We start from the raw sequence: 16,699 nt of genomic DNA, 5'->3' as shown, positions 1-16,699 counted from the left end.
TTTCTCCTCCCAGTGCGAGTCGAGCTTGAGCCTGCCCACTTCCCCTGAGCATCTGCCCCAGGCTCCTCCATCGCCCACCATGAATGGGGACCTGAGCCTTTCTCAGGCTCTGGGCGGACTGCGCATCGCCAATCCTGACGATGCTGCTGAGGCTATTAACTCATCTTCGACTTCTCCTCCTGGGCCCGACTCGACGGCTCAGAATACCTCCATCTCCGCTTCAACTTCAACATCCGCCCTCCCCTCTACGCCTCAACCGACAACCACATCCACCACGCCCTCATCCTACGATGCAATCCGCCTCGACCCTATAGATGCCGGTGTTGGAACCTCACTTACCGATCCTCGTCTTACTCCATCCGCTCAACCTTCCGACCCTGTCTCCGATCCAAGCCCCTCCGTAAATCATCCCCAGCCATCTCCTCAAACGGAGCCGTCGAGGTCCTCCGTTTACGGCATGGCCAGTGTGCAAGAACCTGGCTCAAACCCCTCATATCCTGTGAGAGAGTCCAGCCGACGAGACCCCCATCGCTTCAACAACTCAAGCCGACCAGTATCGGGTTTAATGTCTGGGGGCAGCCCATTGCCTCCCCGAAGGAGCTCAAGAGGTATGGGAGTTGGCTATGCATCTGGTCCTGGCGGGCCACAGCAGAACCAGCCTTACGCAGGTGACGCGCCGGTCCCAAATAGCAGAGAGGACTGGCAGGACCGTGGAGCGGCCGTCGGGGTCCGCAGAGAGGTTGATGCAAATGGACGTACCGTTGTCCGCCAGGTCAAAAAGGGCGTCCGCGACTTTTCCTTCGGGCGAGTTCTTGGCGAGGGCTCCTATAGTACAGTCTACATGGCGACAGATCGCCAAACTCTCAAAGAATACGCCGTGAAGGTACTCGAAAAGAGACATATCATCAAGGAGAAGAAGATCAAATATGTCAACATCGAGAAGAACACACTAAACCGACTTACTGAGCACCCCGGAATTGTCCGGCTATACTATACATTTCAGGACGAGACATCGCTCTACTACGTCCTTGATTTGTGCAATGGCGGAGAGCTCTTGGGTGTCTTGAAGAAGACAGGCACCTTCGATGTTGAATGTACCAGGTTCTATGGTGCACAAATTCTCGACGCCATTGACTACATGCATTCTCGGGGTGTCATCCACCGAGATCTGAAACCCGAAAACGTTTTGTTGGACGACCAGATGCACGTCAAAATTACCGACTTTGGAACTGCTAAACTGCTCAAAGATCCACGCGAAGACCCTTCAGCCGCATCAGCCAGCGGTGCGCCGGATCCTGGAAAAGACGATGACAGTCGTGCAGCATCATTTGTCGGTACCGCTGAATATGTGAGCCCCGAGCTTCTCACACACAAGAACGCCTGTAAGGCTAGCGACCTGTGGGCTTTCGGCTGTATTGTGTACCAGCTTTTGGCTGGCCGACCTCCTTTCAAGGGAGGCAGTGAGTATCTCACATTTCAGAAGATTGTAAATCTCGAATACGAATTCCCGCCTGGCTTTCCACCAGCAGCCAGAGACCTTGTGGAGCGGTGCTTGGTCCTCGAACCAGCCAGACGTCTCACGGTCGAGCACATTAAAAACCACGAATTCTTCGATGGACATCCATTCGGAAAAGGACTCTGGAGGACCAAGGCACCCCGTCTCCGCCCATATATACCACCCCCCCAAGAACCTCAAGTTATTCAGCTCAACGGCTTTTCCACCGCGTCTAACACCAGGCCTCAACAGCAATCCCAAGCCACTCCATCCAATGGGAATAATCGACCATCGAGGATAATAACGGAACTTCCCCCCCCGACACAGCTTGACATTGAATGGTCGCCCGTTTTGACTAAGAATAACGAGCGCATCCTCAAGTTGGGCGATCTCATGGTGGTCTCGACGCCTTTACCTTCAAGTCCTCACGGAAAGGAACCAGGAGAAGGACATAAGAAGTTGTCTCGTTTCTTTATCGGCAGCACTACTAAGAAGCGTCAGCGCCTGGTAATGATCACATCTAGCGGCCGAATTGTCCTTGCTCCGGCTGGTGGAGAGGAGAAAAGAGCGAAGCAGGAGCTGTCTCTGCTTGGCTCAGATTGCACCTGGAAGACCCAAGTGGACGCAAAGGGTCAAACGGTGTGGTGTGTCAACACAGTAAGTGAATCTTGATTCGGGTTGTGTCTTTTAGTCAACGTACTGACATCTCTCTTCAGGGCGGCCACCACTACACATTTGAAGAGGCCAAGTCCTCATCCACACCCCAAGAAGGTGGCTCCGCTGCCGCTGACTGGGTTGAATGTCTCGAGAGGGCAAGGGACATGGCATTGTCTCAGAACATGACCACCTCTTATGGTGGTGATAGCGGATTCGCCGACATGGCGTCTCAAGTTTCAAGTCCATCAAGTACGTTAGGGGGGCCAGGGAACTACTCAGATGGTTTCGGGCTCAGTGACCGACAGGGACGAAACCATCTGAGTAAGAATCAGGGGAACAATGAAGATCCTGCGCCAAAACGCAACCGATTCAGCAAGAGACAATCGAGGAACGGGCTAGGATCTGCATTCTAAGGGTCCTGAACGAAGAAATGGTGCGAACAAACTCGGATCTCGACGAGTTTCAGATCTTACAGTCGAAGACATTTGTCATTTTTGCCTCTCATCGATCACATTCAGTACGTTCATGGCATTGAGAGCGCGGCGTCTTAATTGCGGAGTTTTATTCATCTGAGCGGACTGGCAATGCATTATTTCGGGGTGCATTTTGTTTTCAGCGTTGTGGAAGAAGGATGGCTAGAGCCGCCACATGGTGATTGTTTGATGGGCTCCCAAACGCAAGGTTTCTCGATTTGGAGAAGCGCAATCCGGACCACCAGATAGGTTCACGCCATTGTCGGACAACTATTTTCGAGCGTCCTATATGTTCTCGTGTTGAGTTTTGGGAAAAACAGCCGCAAAGGTGCCGGAGGCTGGGGTCAAGACTGCAGGTGCAGTAGATTCAAGTATGCTCGGGACAGGAGAAGTGGTGATGTGCTTGGTGTGAGCAAGGACGGGCTCAAAGCTCTGGCACTGGATCAACTCCATCCGGTTTTGACAGTCATGGCCGCCACACTGTATTTCTTGAGATCCTATTCAAAAGGCAAGGCTTGTCAGAAATGTAGGGGCTATAGATAGGAACTATAGTAGGGCGACGAGAGTTGGGCACTCGTTGTTCTGAGGCTTTACTGATATATGAAGAACCAATCCATCAAGACAGGAATGGTATTCGGTTTTTGATCAAGCCCAGATCGCCCTTTCTAGAGCTGTGGAACTGGATCGTTGCCAGTGCCATTCAGAGACATCAGCATTTCTTAGATATAAATCATATCCTATTACCTTGGTACACACAAAATAGATGAATGACCTATAGTCAATGGTATCGTTGAAGTTGGAAGTAGTCACGTGACTGGATGAGTAATAAAGTTGGCTAGGTAAGGTGCTGACTGGCGGCTACCGTTTTCTCGCGACGCAGCAATGCGATGCGACGCGACACGATCAACCTGTAATCCCACCAGCCGACGCCTACCGAACCCCAACACAAGACTTTGTTTTTCTCGGTAAAATGCAGCCTCAATATCGCGCTTATGCGCAGCAGGTTCCGCAACGCTCGCCTCATGCGACAAACCAGCGACGTGGTGGAATTGGTACGTTTAAAACCCATCCCCATCCTTTGCGCAACCCGACCACGTTCATCAATCATCTGCTAACATGGACGCCTTCTCAGGACCCATGATGTCCTCAGGGCCTCACCCTTCGGTTCCCCTCACCCAGGCACAGATTGCTCAGCAACAACAGGTTCAGGCTCACGCCAGTGAGCTAGCTAAGCGACGTAGTCGAAAGCCTACAGATAAAAACATTCCCGATGGAGTTGAGGACAGCATTATTGATCCAGACGGTGTTCAACGGTACAAAGAACTGCGAGATGTCGAGCGTCGACTTGATGCTACTATCACACGAAAGCGTCTAGACATTGTCGACTATACCAGCCGTGGATCCAAGGTGTGTTCGACAACGATACGGTTTTTTTTTTTTTTTTTTTGGGAGAAACCGACTAACCCATGGTTCAGAGATACAAAACCTTGCGAGTTTGGATCACCAACACGGTCGAGGATCAAATCTGGCAGAGCAATGGGCTGAACTCTGATTCGTTTGACTTTACCCCTAGCATGGAGGCTTCGTACCGAGTCAAGATTGAAGGTCGTCTACTCGACGATGAAGACGAGGAGACCGAGCAGCCCAAAGGACAGGAATCAACCACAGAAGAAGGAAAGGAGACAGACGATTCAGCACAGAAATCCAAAGCACAAGAGAAACCCCGATTCTCGCACTTCTTTAAGTCTTTGACAGTCGAGTTCGACCGATCTCGCTTCCGAACCGGCGCCGAACAGACAGTGGAATGGAAGAAGCCAGATGCTCCGGCCCGGAATCAACCCGCTGCCAACCTTCCAGCAGCAGCAGATTTCGATGAATTCACCTTCAAGAGAAATGGAGACGAAAACCAAAACATCACCATCAACCTGTTCCGTCAGGAGACACCCGAGAGATACCAACTGACCCCCGAGCTTGCCGAAGTGGTCGATATGAAAGATGCTACCCATCAAGAGGCCGTCATGGCTCTCTGGGAGTACATCAAGTTACTTGGGCTACAGGAAGATGAGGAGAAGCGCAATTTCCGGTGCAATGAGCCTCTCAAGAAGGTCAGTTTATGCATATGCCTATATTGATATTGACTTGGCTCTGACGATTACTACAGGTTATAAGGCAAGGCGACATCGGACACATCCCTTTGCTCAACGAGTATGTCCAGCAACACCTGCGACCTCTGGAGCCAATTCGCTTGCCATACACCATCCGAGTTGACCAGGAGTTTCACAAGGATCCCCAGCCTACCATCTACGACATCCAGGTTCCCGTCGACGATCCCCTACGTGATACTCTTTTGCCTATGCTCAACAACCCGCAGTACATTGCAATGCTCAAGGACGTGACGGGGCTTGACGACCAGCTCGCCAAGGTGGTTCAAGCGATCGCCGTGTCGAAGGCCAAGCATTCCTTCTTCCAGTCTCTTGGCAAGGATCCTACCAACTTTATCAAGAACTGGCTAAGTTCTCAGAAGAGAGACCTCGAGGTCATTATGGGAGAAGCGCCCAGAGGAGGCGGAGAGCATGCATCGGGTGACGAGTGGCGCCGTGGTGGAAAAGATAGCGTCTGGGCTACTCAAAACGCGCGAGAGAGTGTCAACGTATTGCTCTCAAAGCAGCAACGATGAGCATCCACCTGGAAACTGTCAACACGCCAGGACGGCACTTGTTGACAAACCAATTGGAGTTATAGAGTTTGTGTCATGTTTAATTGGCCACAATCAGGGAGCAAGGGGGGCGTTGGGAGCGTCTTTTTGTATAATAATATCATGAACCAAGATCGGTGAAACGACATGCATACCCTGGTTGCGATCAATGCTACCGCCGGGGGCATTCAACACAAGTACTGTAAGGATATGAAAAAAGGACAAAACTGCATATCATGCTATGCCATTGTGATGAATAGAAGCTGTGCCCATTGGCCTCATGAATCGCTGTCGGTTGTAAGAAAAGCATTGAAAACGCCGCACGAGTGCAAAATGGTATAGTGAGAACATATTTGTCCAGAGTAAATAGGCAATGCGGCATGAATACGTTTACCGCTGGGGAGTAACGGGAATTGAGGGCATGCCGCGGATTTGCTTGATTAAAAATTCTCTCTCATCGATGAACTGCTCATCATCTGTCCGATCCTCGAGGAAGTGAGAGAGGAAAGTGAGAAGCTTATCGCGATTCATGAGGAGAATCTTCTGGACGGCAATTGACTTGTGCGGGTTTGCGACAAAGACCTTGAATACGTGGAAGCCCTCGTACTGAACCATTTTCCTATCATCGCGTAGCAGGTTCATGCATATCTTGAGATGCTCCCCGCGATCAACATAGGCAGTCATGACGTTATAGTTGGAGCGATCAAGCAAGATCTCACCGAGAAGCTTTATGGACTGACGCTTGGTCACATAACTGTTGGATTGCACCAAGATGTTGTTGTACTTGTCGAAGAAGAGTTCAAAGTTTGCGTTCAAGTATCTTGGTACAAGGTCCTTGTGGCGTGTCAGGAGTTCCTACAGTACGTATCAGCAAAAGGAAGCAACTCAGGTACCACTGCCCAGTCTCACTCGAAAAGTGGTGAAAGCATCTGCTGCCACCTCAAAGGAGCTCTTATCAACCCAATCGAAGAATCTCCAGAACACGCCCCTACCACTTTGGGGTCGGTCACGGTCAATGGCATTCAGACCCTTGGAACTCGAGCCTGGCTCGTCCCCGTCGTCGTATAGAATGATTGCAGCGGCGGCCTCATTCTTGAGTAGCTCTCGTAGAACTGAACCTGCCGGCGTAGCGCTCTCCTTGTGATCATACCCTCGACATAGCTCAACTAGGACCTGGGGTCGATTACAGACAACGTATGATAGTGCGAGAGGGTCGCTTTTGGGGGCGGCGGTGGCGGGGCGGAAGCGGAAGACGTAGGAGAATATGACTTGAGTATCTTTGCGTGACTCGAATGGAAGACGGAATAGATTGACGGCGAGGAGGTGGAGGAGGTCTTCGTCGATGAGACCAGTCACAAGCTGCAAGATCTGTTCTGGAGAGGTATCGGCCTCTTGCAAGATGTCTTAGCCATACAGTCAGGGGTTCGTGAGCAAAGGCGAAGCAGCGTACCGGGAGTTCCCTGAAGGATAGTCTTCATCTGGCTCAAGACTCGGGCAAGCTCTTCGGCCTTTTAGAGTCAGAGTCAGTGTTTGATCTTGAATCGAGGTGAGGTGATATGATTGCTACCTTGGAAGGGCCCTGTGGCCCCTCGAGCTTCAAGACATGCTCGCGGGCCTGCTTGGGGAGATCGGCAACTGTGCGTGTGCGAGCTCTTCCAAACAGGAACGACATGGTTCGAGGTTGTAATGTGATTGTTGAAGGAGGAATACAAAAAGGTACCACGGCGACACAAGAACCGATCACGGTTCAGAGTGTTGTTTGTGTAAAGTGAGTTAGTTGCTGGTAATGAATGGTACCTATGGTAGGTATGCAACTGATGGTCTTGCGACGTCAGGTTTGTTATCGATAGTGTTTTGGTTTCAGAACCTACCTACCGAATAGCGGCGAGTAGGTACCTAGCTCCCTTGAGAAACACAGGAACCGAGGTGGCTATTCACCTCAACTATGATCAGTCGAAGCGGAAGGATGAGATGTCCGTTTGCGACATGTATGCTAAAGTCATGCCATGCCAGAGTGGGTTGATCAATATAAACAAACACTTCATGAAACAACTTAGCTCGATCCTATTTGCTTTGGTTTGCTTTGCTTTGTCTGGCGGCCAGCAATCACGCACGCGCCAACAGGCCCTGGTCGTTTTAGTGCTGGAGCGCTGTGAACTTGGTTGGCTTTGGAGTGACACAATCGCTAATCTCAATCCATCCATGATGAGCTCAGACCCAACCTACCTATGATTAGGTACCTAGTGCCATTGCTGAAGAGAGAAATTGGTTGTAACGCATCAAATCTTACAGATGCTTTGTAAATCGGTCTAGAAGCTACCAAGATGCCATTTGAGGCCATGGGTACATCCATCATCTGCCGGTGTCGGTCTTATGCCATCTCTTGATGGGTTGGTAAGTGTTATGCTGGTCTAGAAAATCTTTCGAAACAAGGTACCTACCCAAGTTAGAGTATTCGAGGTAGTTTATATGTAAATCAATTCTAATCCGAACTATAAGCATTCGTTGTTTGCGTTTATAAGCGGGCAACTAAGGTATCGACAAAGAGTGCTTGCGATTAACTTATGATAGGTATCGAACCCTTGAACCCCTCCATGGAACTAAGAAGGTAGACGCGGGGCACAAATTTGACCCCACCTCCGGTTCCGTCCCGTCGCTCTTTGCTTGACTCACCCACCATCGCGAGCGGCTGAGTGAGCTGCCGTTTTTTCTTAAACTTGCCCCTCCATCAACGGTTTGTCGCAGATACCTAAGGTTACCAGGTAGTGACACTTTCAAGGCATCGCCGGCGAGTCAAACATTTCTTTCTTGTCCGTTCCCCTAGCTACCTATCTACTTAAATACGACTACGCCTCTTCTATAATCACTCATCCCGCATCGTTCCAAACTTGTCCACTAACCCCTCCTCCTACAGGCGAACCATCACGATCATGTCGATCGACTTCCCGAAAGAAGAGGAGGCCATCATCCAAAGATGGCGGGAGATCGATGCCTTCCTGCGACAGGTTGAACTGTCCGAAGGACGCCCTCGATATACCTTCTATGACGGCCCTCCTTTTGCGACCGGTCTGCCTCACTACGGCCATCTTTTGGCTTCCACCATCAAGGATGTCATCCCTCGTTACTGGTCCATGAAGGGCTACCACGTCGAGAGACGTTTTGGCTGGGATACACACGGCCTGCCCATCGAGCATGAGATTGACAAGAAGCTGGGTATTTCTGGAAAGGCTGCCGTCATGGAACTCGGCATCGCCAAGTACAACGAGGAGTGTCGATCCATTGTCATGCGATATGCCGGCGAATGGCGACACACCATTGAGCGTTTGGGACGTTGGATTGATTTCGACAACGATTACAAGGTAAAGAAACATACAGTCCACCTACACCCCCCAACCAGATAGCTAACCGAGCTCCTTCAGACTATGGACCCCAAGTTCATGGAGTCTGAATGGTGGGTTTTCAAGCAACTGTTCGACAAGGACCAGGTCTACCAAGGACACCGAGTTATGCCCTACTCTACTGTTCTCACCACTGCCCTGAGCAATTTCGAGGCCAACCAGAACTACCAAGATGTCACTGATCCTGCAGTTGTCGTCACATTCCCCCTTGTCGACGATCCCGAAGTCAACCTACTTGCCTGGACCACCACCCCTTGGACACTGCCATCGCATCTTGGCCTCGCTGCTCACCCCGACTTCGAGTATGTCAAGATTCTGGATGAGAAGACAGGAAAGACCTTTATCCTTCTCGAGAAGCTCCTCGGTACCTTATACAAGGATCCCAAGAAGGCTAAATTCAAGAAGCTCGGAACAGTTCTCGGTAAGGATATGCTGGGATGGAAATACACCCCCCCTTTCGATTACTTCTACGAGGAGTTCAAGGACATTGCCTTCAGGGTGTTGAACGCAACCTACGTTACAGACGACAGTGGTGTGGGTATCGTCCACCAGGCACCGGCGTTTGGTGAGGATGATTACAATGTTGCAGCTGCTGCAGGTATCATCACCGAGAAGCGACCACCTCCTGACCCCGTCAACGACACCGGTCACTTCACTGATCGGGTCTCCGATTTCAAGGGCCTGCATGTGAAGGAGGCTGATAAGCACATCATCAAACACCTTAAGAACGCCGGTCGCATCGCCAACGAGTCTCAACTCAAGCACTCGTACCCCATGTGCCCTCGCTCCGATACTCCTCTTATCTATAGAGCCGTTCCCTCTTGGTTCATCCGCATTCCAAACATCGTCCCCGACATGCTGAAGAACATCGAGGGTTCTCACTGGGTTCCATCATTTGTCAAGGAGAAGCGGTTCGCCAGTTGGATTGCCAACGCTCGTGATTGGAACGTGAGCCGAAACCGATACTGGGGTACCCCCATCCCTCTCTGGGTCAGCGATGATCTGGAGGAGAGAGTGTGCATTGGAAGTGTTCAAGAGCTTCGTGAACTGAGTGGATATGACGGTGATCTGTCTGATCTCCACCGCGACAAGGTTGATCATATCACTATTCCCAGCAAGATGGGCAAGGGTCAGCTGAAGCGTATCGAGGAAGTCTTTGACTGCTGGTTCGAGTCTGGAAGTATGCCTTATGCCAGCCAACACTACCCCTTCGAGAATGTTGATAAGTTCAACCAGTCGTTCCCCGGAGACTTCATCGCCGAGGGTCTGGATCAAACCCGTGGGTGGTTCTACACGCTGACAGTGCTGGGAACTCACCTGTTTGGCAAGTCGCCGTTCCAGAACTGTGTTGTCAACGGCATTGTGCTTGCGGAGGATGGCAAGAAGATGTCGAAGCGTCTCAAAAACTATCCCGATCCTTCTATCGTTATGTCCAAATACGGTTCCGATGCTCTCCGACTCTACCTCATCAACTCTCCTGTCGTGCGAGCCGAGCCCCTCCGCTTCAAGGAGTCTGGCGTCAAGGAGGTCGTCCAGAAGGTCCTTTTGCCGCTGTGGAACAGCTACAAATTCTTTGAGGGCCAAGTTGCTCTGCTCAAGAAGGCAGAGGGCGTGGACTTCGTTTGGGATCCCAAGTTGGAGTCAAGCAACACCAATGTCATGGACCGCTGGGTTCTGGCAGTTTGCCAAAGCCTTCTTCAGTTCGTGAACAAGGAGATGGCCTCATACCGTTTATACACTGTCGTACCCAGACTCCTTGGTCTCATTGACAGCACAACAAACTGGTACATTCGATTCAACCGAAAGCGACTCAAGGGAGAGAATGGTCTTGACGATACCCTCCATGCCCTAAACACCCTTTTTGAGGTTCTGTTCACTTTGTGCCGTGGACTGGCACCTTTTACCCCTTTCCTTACTGACAACATCTACCTCAAGCTTCTACCTCACATTCCTAAGGAGCTGCAAAGTGCAGATCCCCGAAGCGTGCACTTCCTGCCATTCCCCGATGTCCGCGAAGAGCTGTTCGATGAGGAGGTGGAGCGACGTGTTGGTCGCATGCAGCGTGTCATTGAACTGGCTCGTGTATCGCGTGAACGCCGCACCATTGGTCTCAAGCAGCCTCTCAAAACACTGGTGGTCATTCACTCCGATCCTCAATATCTTGAGGATGTCAAGTCCCTTGAGAAGTATATCAGCGAAGAGTTGAATGTGCGAGACCTCGTGCTCTCGAGCGACGAAGCCAAGTACAACGTTCAATACAGCGTCACTGCCGACTGGCCTGTTCTCGGAAAGAAGCTCAAGAAGGATATGGCCCGTGTAAAGAAGGGGCTGCCTCTTCTTACGAGCGATCAGGTCCAGGGATACGTCCGTGACAAAGAAATCTTTGTTGATGGCATTCGTCTGGAAGAGGGTGATCTTGTTGTGCGCAGAGGTATCAAGGAGGACGAGTCTTCCAAGAACTTGGAGATCAACACTGATAGCGATGTGCTCACCATTCTGGACACTGAGATTCACCCTGAGCTGGCAGCTGAGGGTCTAGGACGTGAGATCATCAACCGTGTACAGAGACTTCGAAAGAAGGCAGGTCTTGTGCCAACAGACGACATCAAGATGGAGTACCGTGTCATTGCAGACCCTGAAGATATTGGCTTGTCTGGTGCCTTCAAGTCCCAGAATCCAGTGTTTGAGAAGGTCTTGCGCCGACCACTAGAAGAGACTGGAGCGGAACCACAGACTGAGGGTCTTATTGCAGAGGAGGAGCAAGAGGTCCAACAGGCAACGTTTTTGTTGAGATTACTCAAGCTGTAAATCTTGAAGAAATAAAATTGAAGTTTATGTAGCAGATGAAAGTATTAAACAAAAGGTTCGATCAAAAGTGTATGATTTGTGGCTACATGAGTGCATCATGTTTTCTTGGATGCAGCCTTGAGCGGCAGAGTCAGACTTGTTGTCGTTAAAAGCGAATAGATAGGAGGAGGACACACTAAATAACAATCTTTGAGCCTCATAAACTCTTTAGCACACTTATCCTTGTGGACAGCGTTATAGTCGGCAACGATACACTTGCCGTATGCCGTAGCCTGCCAGACTTTTAGTGATTTGAAGCAGGTATGACAAGCAAGACAAGAAAATTCAGACCTCGACAGAGCATTGTGAGACAGCTTTAGCAAACTTTTGAATGGGACGAGTTCTTTGTTGGTTCATGGTGACTGTGTGAGAGATGGAGATAGATGATTGAAGACAATGAATGGCCAGTAGGTTCTGAAAATAGGTACATAGTATTGCTCATACAGTGTCAATGAGTTATCGAACAGCACAGTACCGGCTATCAAGCCCCATGAGGCGCGTGCGCACCAGCCACCCAATTTACACGTCCGAGCGAGCTGTTGGCCGTTGGCATCGCGACCGCGCAAATTCGCGTGCGTTTTCTGTCGGGTTGGAACTCAGATTGCGCTTTGTTTGGATACGACCCCCTCGTCGAATTACGGTACCTAGTGTAGTGCAATTCTTGAAGCGCCCCTAGCATCACCTTTGTCGATTCCCATTCCTGCATTCTTATAATCCTATTTACTAAAGCGCAATACTCAAAGTCAACTGAAGTTTGACTGCTCGCAACGCTGTGTGTTTGTGCAGCTCTCTAACTAGATAAATAAACAGACAGACAGACGACAGCACAGAACTGCTCGCGCTTGATTAGGTACACACCGACTTCTTGACTATGGGTCAATGACGGATGTGGGCAGCTCGCCAATAATCAGTTATCTGTCCATGTCCTCCAACGTCTCTCGCCAGGGCTCAAATGCGACTTCACCAGCAGCATCGATGTCACCGGCTGCGCAGAGAGCGGCCTCACCGTCTGACGATGGCCGCTCGAGCAATGCCAGTCGGGCACCCTCTAGCCAGGACCCATACTACTCCAACGAAGGTCCGTATCATTCTTGCGATGCTTCTTCGACCTGGAACTGACCGACCCGCCCAGACATCGCTGCGCTGCACGCGGTAGTCGTCGCTGCTCAGGAATTGCTCGATTCAGCGCCTGAACCGAAACCTCTCCCTGCTGCTGCGCTCTTCAAGGCGTACGACGTCGTGCTCCCGACCTATGGAATTGACCCCGACTCAGATCACCACTTGTCGACTTTCGTCTTCCGCGTCGGCGGTGAGCGAGGCGATGGCAACTTGCTTGACAAGTTCCAAGCTATCCTCAGTCGAATGGGAATCGTCTTGGAGTTTGGCGATAATACTACTGCGTCACCGCGAACTTCAGCCTCTACATCTCCCGCGGTATCTTCATCAAGTCGCCAGAGCCATGCCATCTCGCGCCAGCAAATAACTCCACAAAAAGGCCTACAAAACGGCCATGCCACGACTGCATCGACAGTCCCACAATCACCAGCTTCACCTTCACCTTCACTGTCACCGTCACCGTCACCATCAGTCTCTCCGCCAGAATCGCAACCTCACCCCCAGGATGGATTGGAATTTTCCGAGACCGACGATGACGACGAGGAGGAGGAGGGTGCATATGAGGAAATGCGAAAGGCGGTTGTCTCTTCAGCCATGAACCGCTGGCGCTCTCTGGTTGCGAGTCGTCGAGCACAGCCTGCGCAGCGGATTCCTTCTTTTCCGAGCATTCCCGAAGAAGCTTCAGCCGATGTGAGGAACTTTGAAGCCCAACCTTTTGAAGATCGACCACCAGTGACCGGGCATCAAACAACGACGTCTCCACACGTCAATGGACTCGAGCCACACACTCAAACTTCGCTCAAAGACCCCACAGATATACATACAAGGCCACTTTCTGCTCAGTCATTTATGCATCGCCCCCTTTCTGTTCTAAGTAATGCTATACGATCTACGACTTCTCTAATTCAAGAAAATACGCCGCAAGAGGAGCACTTTGACGAGCCATCACCTCACGATGATGATGATGTATTACCTCACAGCCCAGTTGAAGAGCCTCCACAGCAGCTCCAGGAGCATGAAGAGCCCCAAGAGCCTGAAGAACTCGACGAACCTGAAGCAGAACCCTCTCAACATACACAGATCCAAAATCCATCAGAAGTCCATTCTCCAATCACAGCGGCTCGTTCTCACACTATAACTAACAACGAAGGCACAATTGTTCATCATCCTGTATCCCAAGAGCGCACTAGAAATACAATACCTCAACACGAACAATCCGCTGAGGAAGGTCCTTTAACACCCGAGCAGCAGATTGATTCGGAAAAGGAGCAGAGCAGGCTCCTCAAACAAGCCGCCAGAGCTCGCGAAATCTACCTCGCAAGCAAGGTCTTCAACCATTGGGCTGATCGCACTGCACGCCGTCTCGAACGAGACGCCGTTGCAAGACGACATATGATACGATTTCGTTATTTCCGATCATGGAGCCAAGCCCCTGCACTCCGTGAACCTACCACTGACCACATGAGGGCAGCCGTGGTTGTAAAGAAGTGGCAACGAATTGTCGCCCAAGAGAAAAGTCTACAGGCGACTGCGATAGAAGCTGCTCTCGCTTACGAGCAGAGGAGAGTCCAGCGAGTCCTTGATATATGGTCTTGTCATCGACTCAAACACCTCGGCCGTCAAATGACAGCCTCGCGCAGTAGGACACAAGCAATGTCAAAGTGGCTGTCACAGGCTTCACATGACAAGGCTCTCATTCAAGCAATAAAGACCCAGACGACTTTGCGACTCCAAGTGGATGCCATTCACAAATGGCAGGGCATGTCAGAAAATGAAAGCCAACTATACAACACTGCCAGGAGAATTGGAGATATTCAGCACTCCTTCACATATCTTCGGGAATGGTGGGATCAAGCTGAGGTCAGTCGAAGGGCGGTCGGGTACCGCCAGCGATTGATGATCGAGAAGGCAAACCTTGCTTTCGATGAGTGGAACTTGAGGGCAAGAGCCCAGGCATTCCAGTGGAGGCGCGAGTATCTTCAAGTGACGCGAGTGTTCGACCGATGGTTCCAATGCGCCGAGCAGGATGCGGACATGGGCCGAAGAGTAGAAGAGTATTATGAGGGGCAAGCGAAGTCCAACGTTATAAGGACTTTCAGGCAATTTAATCGTGATTCGTTGCACAGGTCACGTCTGGGAGATCGAGCCCAACTCTATCTCGGAGCTACTAAGTTGTTGCAAGTCTTTGATCGAGCGATCAAGAGCCGTAGGGATCAAGACAAGCAGCAGGTCAAAAGGTATTTGATGGCTAGGTATACCCAAGTCTCTTCTGCTCGAAAGAAACGCAATTTCTTTGCCGCTATCGATCGATGGAGGGTATTGGCGACGGAGGATCGGGCACGAAGCGACTTGATACAAGAGTTGCGAACCCATAAAGACACCCAAAAGGTTATTCTAATTACTGGTACATGGAAACGCCAAGCGGACATTGACCAAAGGCGCATGCAAGAAGCCAAACTGCAACATGCAGAGGGATGGTTGGAAGCTTGGAAAGTGTACACCGTCGACCTTGAGCAGCGGGATACAGATGCCTGGCAGCTTTGGGCAGCCGACAAGCAACGGCAGTCCCTCAAGTCCTGGTCGATTGCATCGTTACAACAAAGTGGACAGGGTCACACTGCAATTGAAGTTCAAAGGAAGCACGAACGCGAAAGGCGTAACCGCGTGCTGCAATATTGGCGTCAACGGGACGATAGAATTCGATCCATGGCTCCTGGAACTCGCCCACAGCCACAATCTGTGCCGGCTGCATGGCCACGCGGAAGTTGGCGAGCACTGTCTGGGAGGCGGTCGCTGGCCAGTCGCAATGATAGGGGCTTTGATTACTCCAGTACACCGCTCGAGACACCGACCAGATGGACTGGGCAGCCATTCTCCATGTCGACTATGATGCCACCAGGATCCATGGCTCCGCTTCGAGAGGCGGACGAGAATGATGAAGCGTTTTCGCTGGCTGGCGATGAAGATGATGAGCTACCAGCCTCGCCATCTTTGAGGCCTGCTTCGCGAGGACCTGGCCAGTTCTCCGGTCTGCCATCAACGACACCGATGGCACCAGTCCCATCACATTTGGAGCGAGATACTCAGGGTCGTGACCCCGAGTTTGACCAGGACTTGGCAAGCACAGCAGGTCCCGGCCGGCATGAACCCTCACGGCGGCCAGTAGCTGCGAGATCATTTGGGATCAGACCTCCAAATGGGCGCACAATTGGGCCTTTGCCTTCCTCGCCGGAGCCAAACTCCCCAGCCATCATCAGTAAATCCGTGGGCGCGAGGCCATCTGCGACGCGATTTGGACTTCCTCGACAGACCACTACAACTAAGTTTACGCCAGCCACAAGATCTGTGCGTATTCAATCACCGAGAACACTATCGGCTACACCACAATCTCGGTCACCAAGGGTTCAGCTGCGTGGCCATGTGAGTACAAACCAATAACCCTGTCGATCAGGATGGCTATTAGTATATACATCAGGGAGGAACATGTGTGAGACTGGCTTTGGCGGTTTGCAAGAGTTGGGTTTGGCTATGGATGATCTGGATGTGTTTTTCTGACGTTGGATGACTTGTTTGACAAAAGGATACCCCTTTCTGTTTGTGTTATTGTTGTATATGAATGCATAGCGACAACCCGTCGCAGGCGTTGGATAGCCAATAGTTTATGAAACTTGCTGATCTTGAAAAATTCATCACTTGGCATGAACTTGGCCGAGTAAGTAGAGGTGAATGTAATGTGCATCCGGATAGATGTGGCTGTCTTTTTGTTATTAGCAGTGAAGATAAACAATATTGTTGTGAACGCCGAGCCATGATGCTCTACACCATTACATACATGGTTGTTGATATACGCGGAAGTTGTAATTATATAACATGGATGAGTTTAAACACCAACACTCTTCCAATGACCAAATCATATTGAGCTTCTGTAACTTCTGCAATTGAAGATGTCTAGGGTGACATGGCATTTATCGTCATGGGTTCTTGTGCATGAGCCCGGGGTGTGGGGTTCGCTCTTGGG

At 50.8% G+C, this 16,699-nt stretch overlaps 4 protein-coding genes across 4 annotated transcripts; 3 read left to right on the top strand and 1 right to left on the bottom strand.

Moving 5' to 3' along the window:
- Positions 1-79: 79 nt before the first annotated feature.
- FTJAE_13593 (AGC PDK1 kinase) lies at positions 80-5,302 on the top strand (the record flags this gene model as incomplete). The annotated part of the gene is made up of 6 exons (XM_037346752.1): positions 80-2,152; positions 2,212-2,401; positions 3,465-3,677; positions 3,758-4,032; positions 4,101-4,730; positions 4,787-5,302. The coding sequence occupies 6 exons, from the start codon at positions 80-82 to the stop codon at positions 5,300-5,302; spliced, it is 3,897 nt and encodes a 1,298-aa protein (XP_037199384.1).
- Positions 5,303-5,710: 408 nt separating this feature from the next.
- Positions 5,711-6,992, bottom strand: FTJAE_13592 (conidiophore development hymA; the record flags this gene model as incomplete). The annotated part of the gene is made up of 4 exons (XM_037346751.1): positions 5,711-6,175; positions 6,230-6,711; positions 6,771-6,828; positions 6,888-6,992. 4 exons carry the CDS (start codon positions 6,990-6,992, stop codon positions 5,711-5,713), a joined length of 1,110 nt encoding a protein of 369 aa, XP_037199383.1.
- Positions 6,993-8,250: 1,258 nt separating this feature from the next.
- On the top strand, positions 8,251-11,526 carry FTJAE_13591 (isoleucyl-tRNA synthetase cytoplasmic; the record flags this gene model as incomplete). Its single annotated transcript, XM_037346750.1, has 2 exons — positions 8,251-8,679; positions 8,740-11,526. 2 exons carry the CDS (start codon positions 8,251-8,253, stop codon positions 11,524-11,526), a joined length of 3,216 nt encoding a protein of 1,071 aa, XP_037199382.1.
- A 960-nt stretch (positions 11,527-12,486) lies between these two features.
- Positions 12,487-16,119, top strand: FTJAE_13590 (regulator of V-ATPase in vacuolar membrane 1; the record flags this gene model as incomplete). Its single annotated transcript, XM_037346749.1, has 2 exons — positions 12,487-12,643; positions 12,698-16,119. 2 exons carry the CDS (start codon positions 12,487-12,489, stop codon positions 16,117-16,119), a joined length of 3,579 nt encoding a protein of 1,192 aa, XP_037199381.1.
- Between the last annotated feature and the right edge of the window lie 580 nt (positions 16,120-16,699).

This window comes from Fusarium tjaetaba, assembly GCF_013396195.1.
Source record: "Fusarium tjaetaba strain NRRL 66243 chromosome Unknown NRRL66243_c0000443, whole genome shotgun sequence".
Classification (NCBI taxonomy): Eukaryota; Fungi; Ascomycota; class Sordariomycetes; order Hypocreales; family Nectriaceae; genus Fusarium; species Fusarium tjaetaba.
This window is presented reverse-complemented; position numbering and strand designations above follow the sequence as displayed.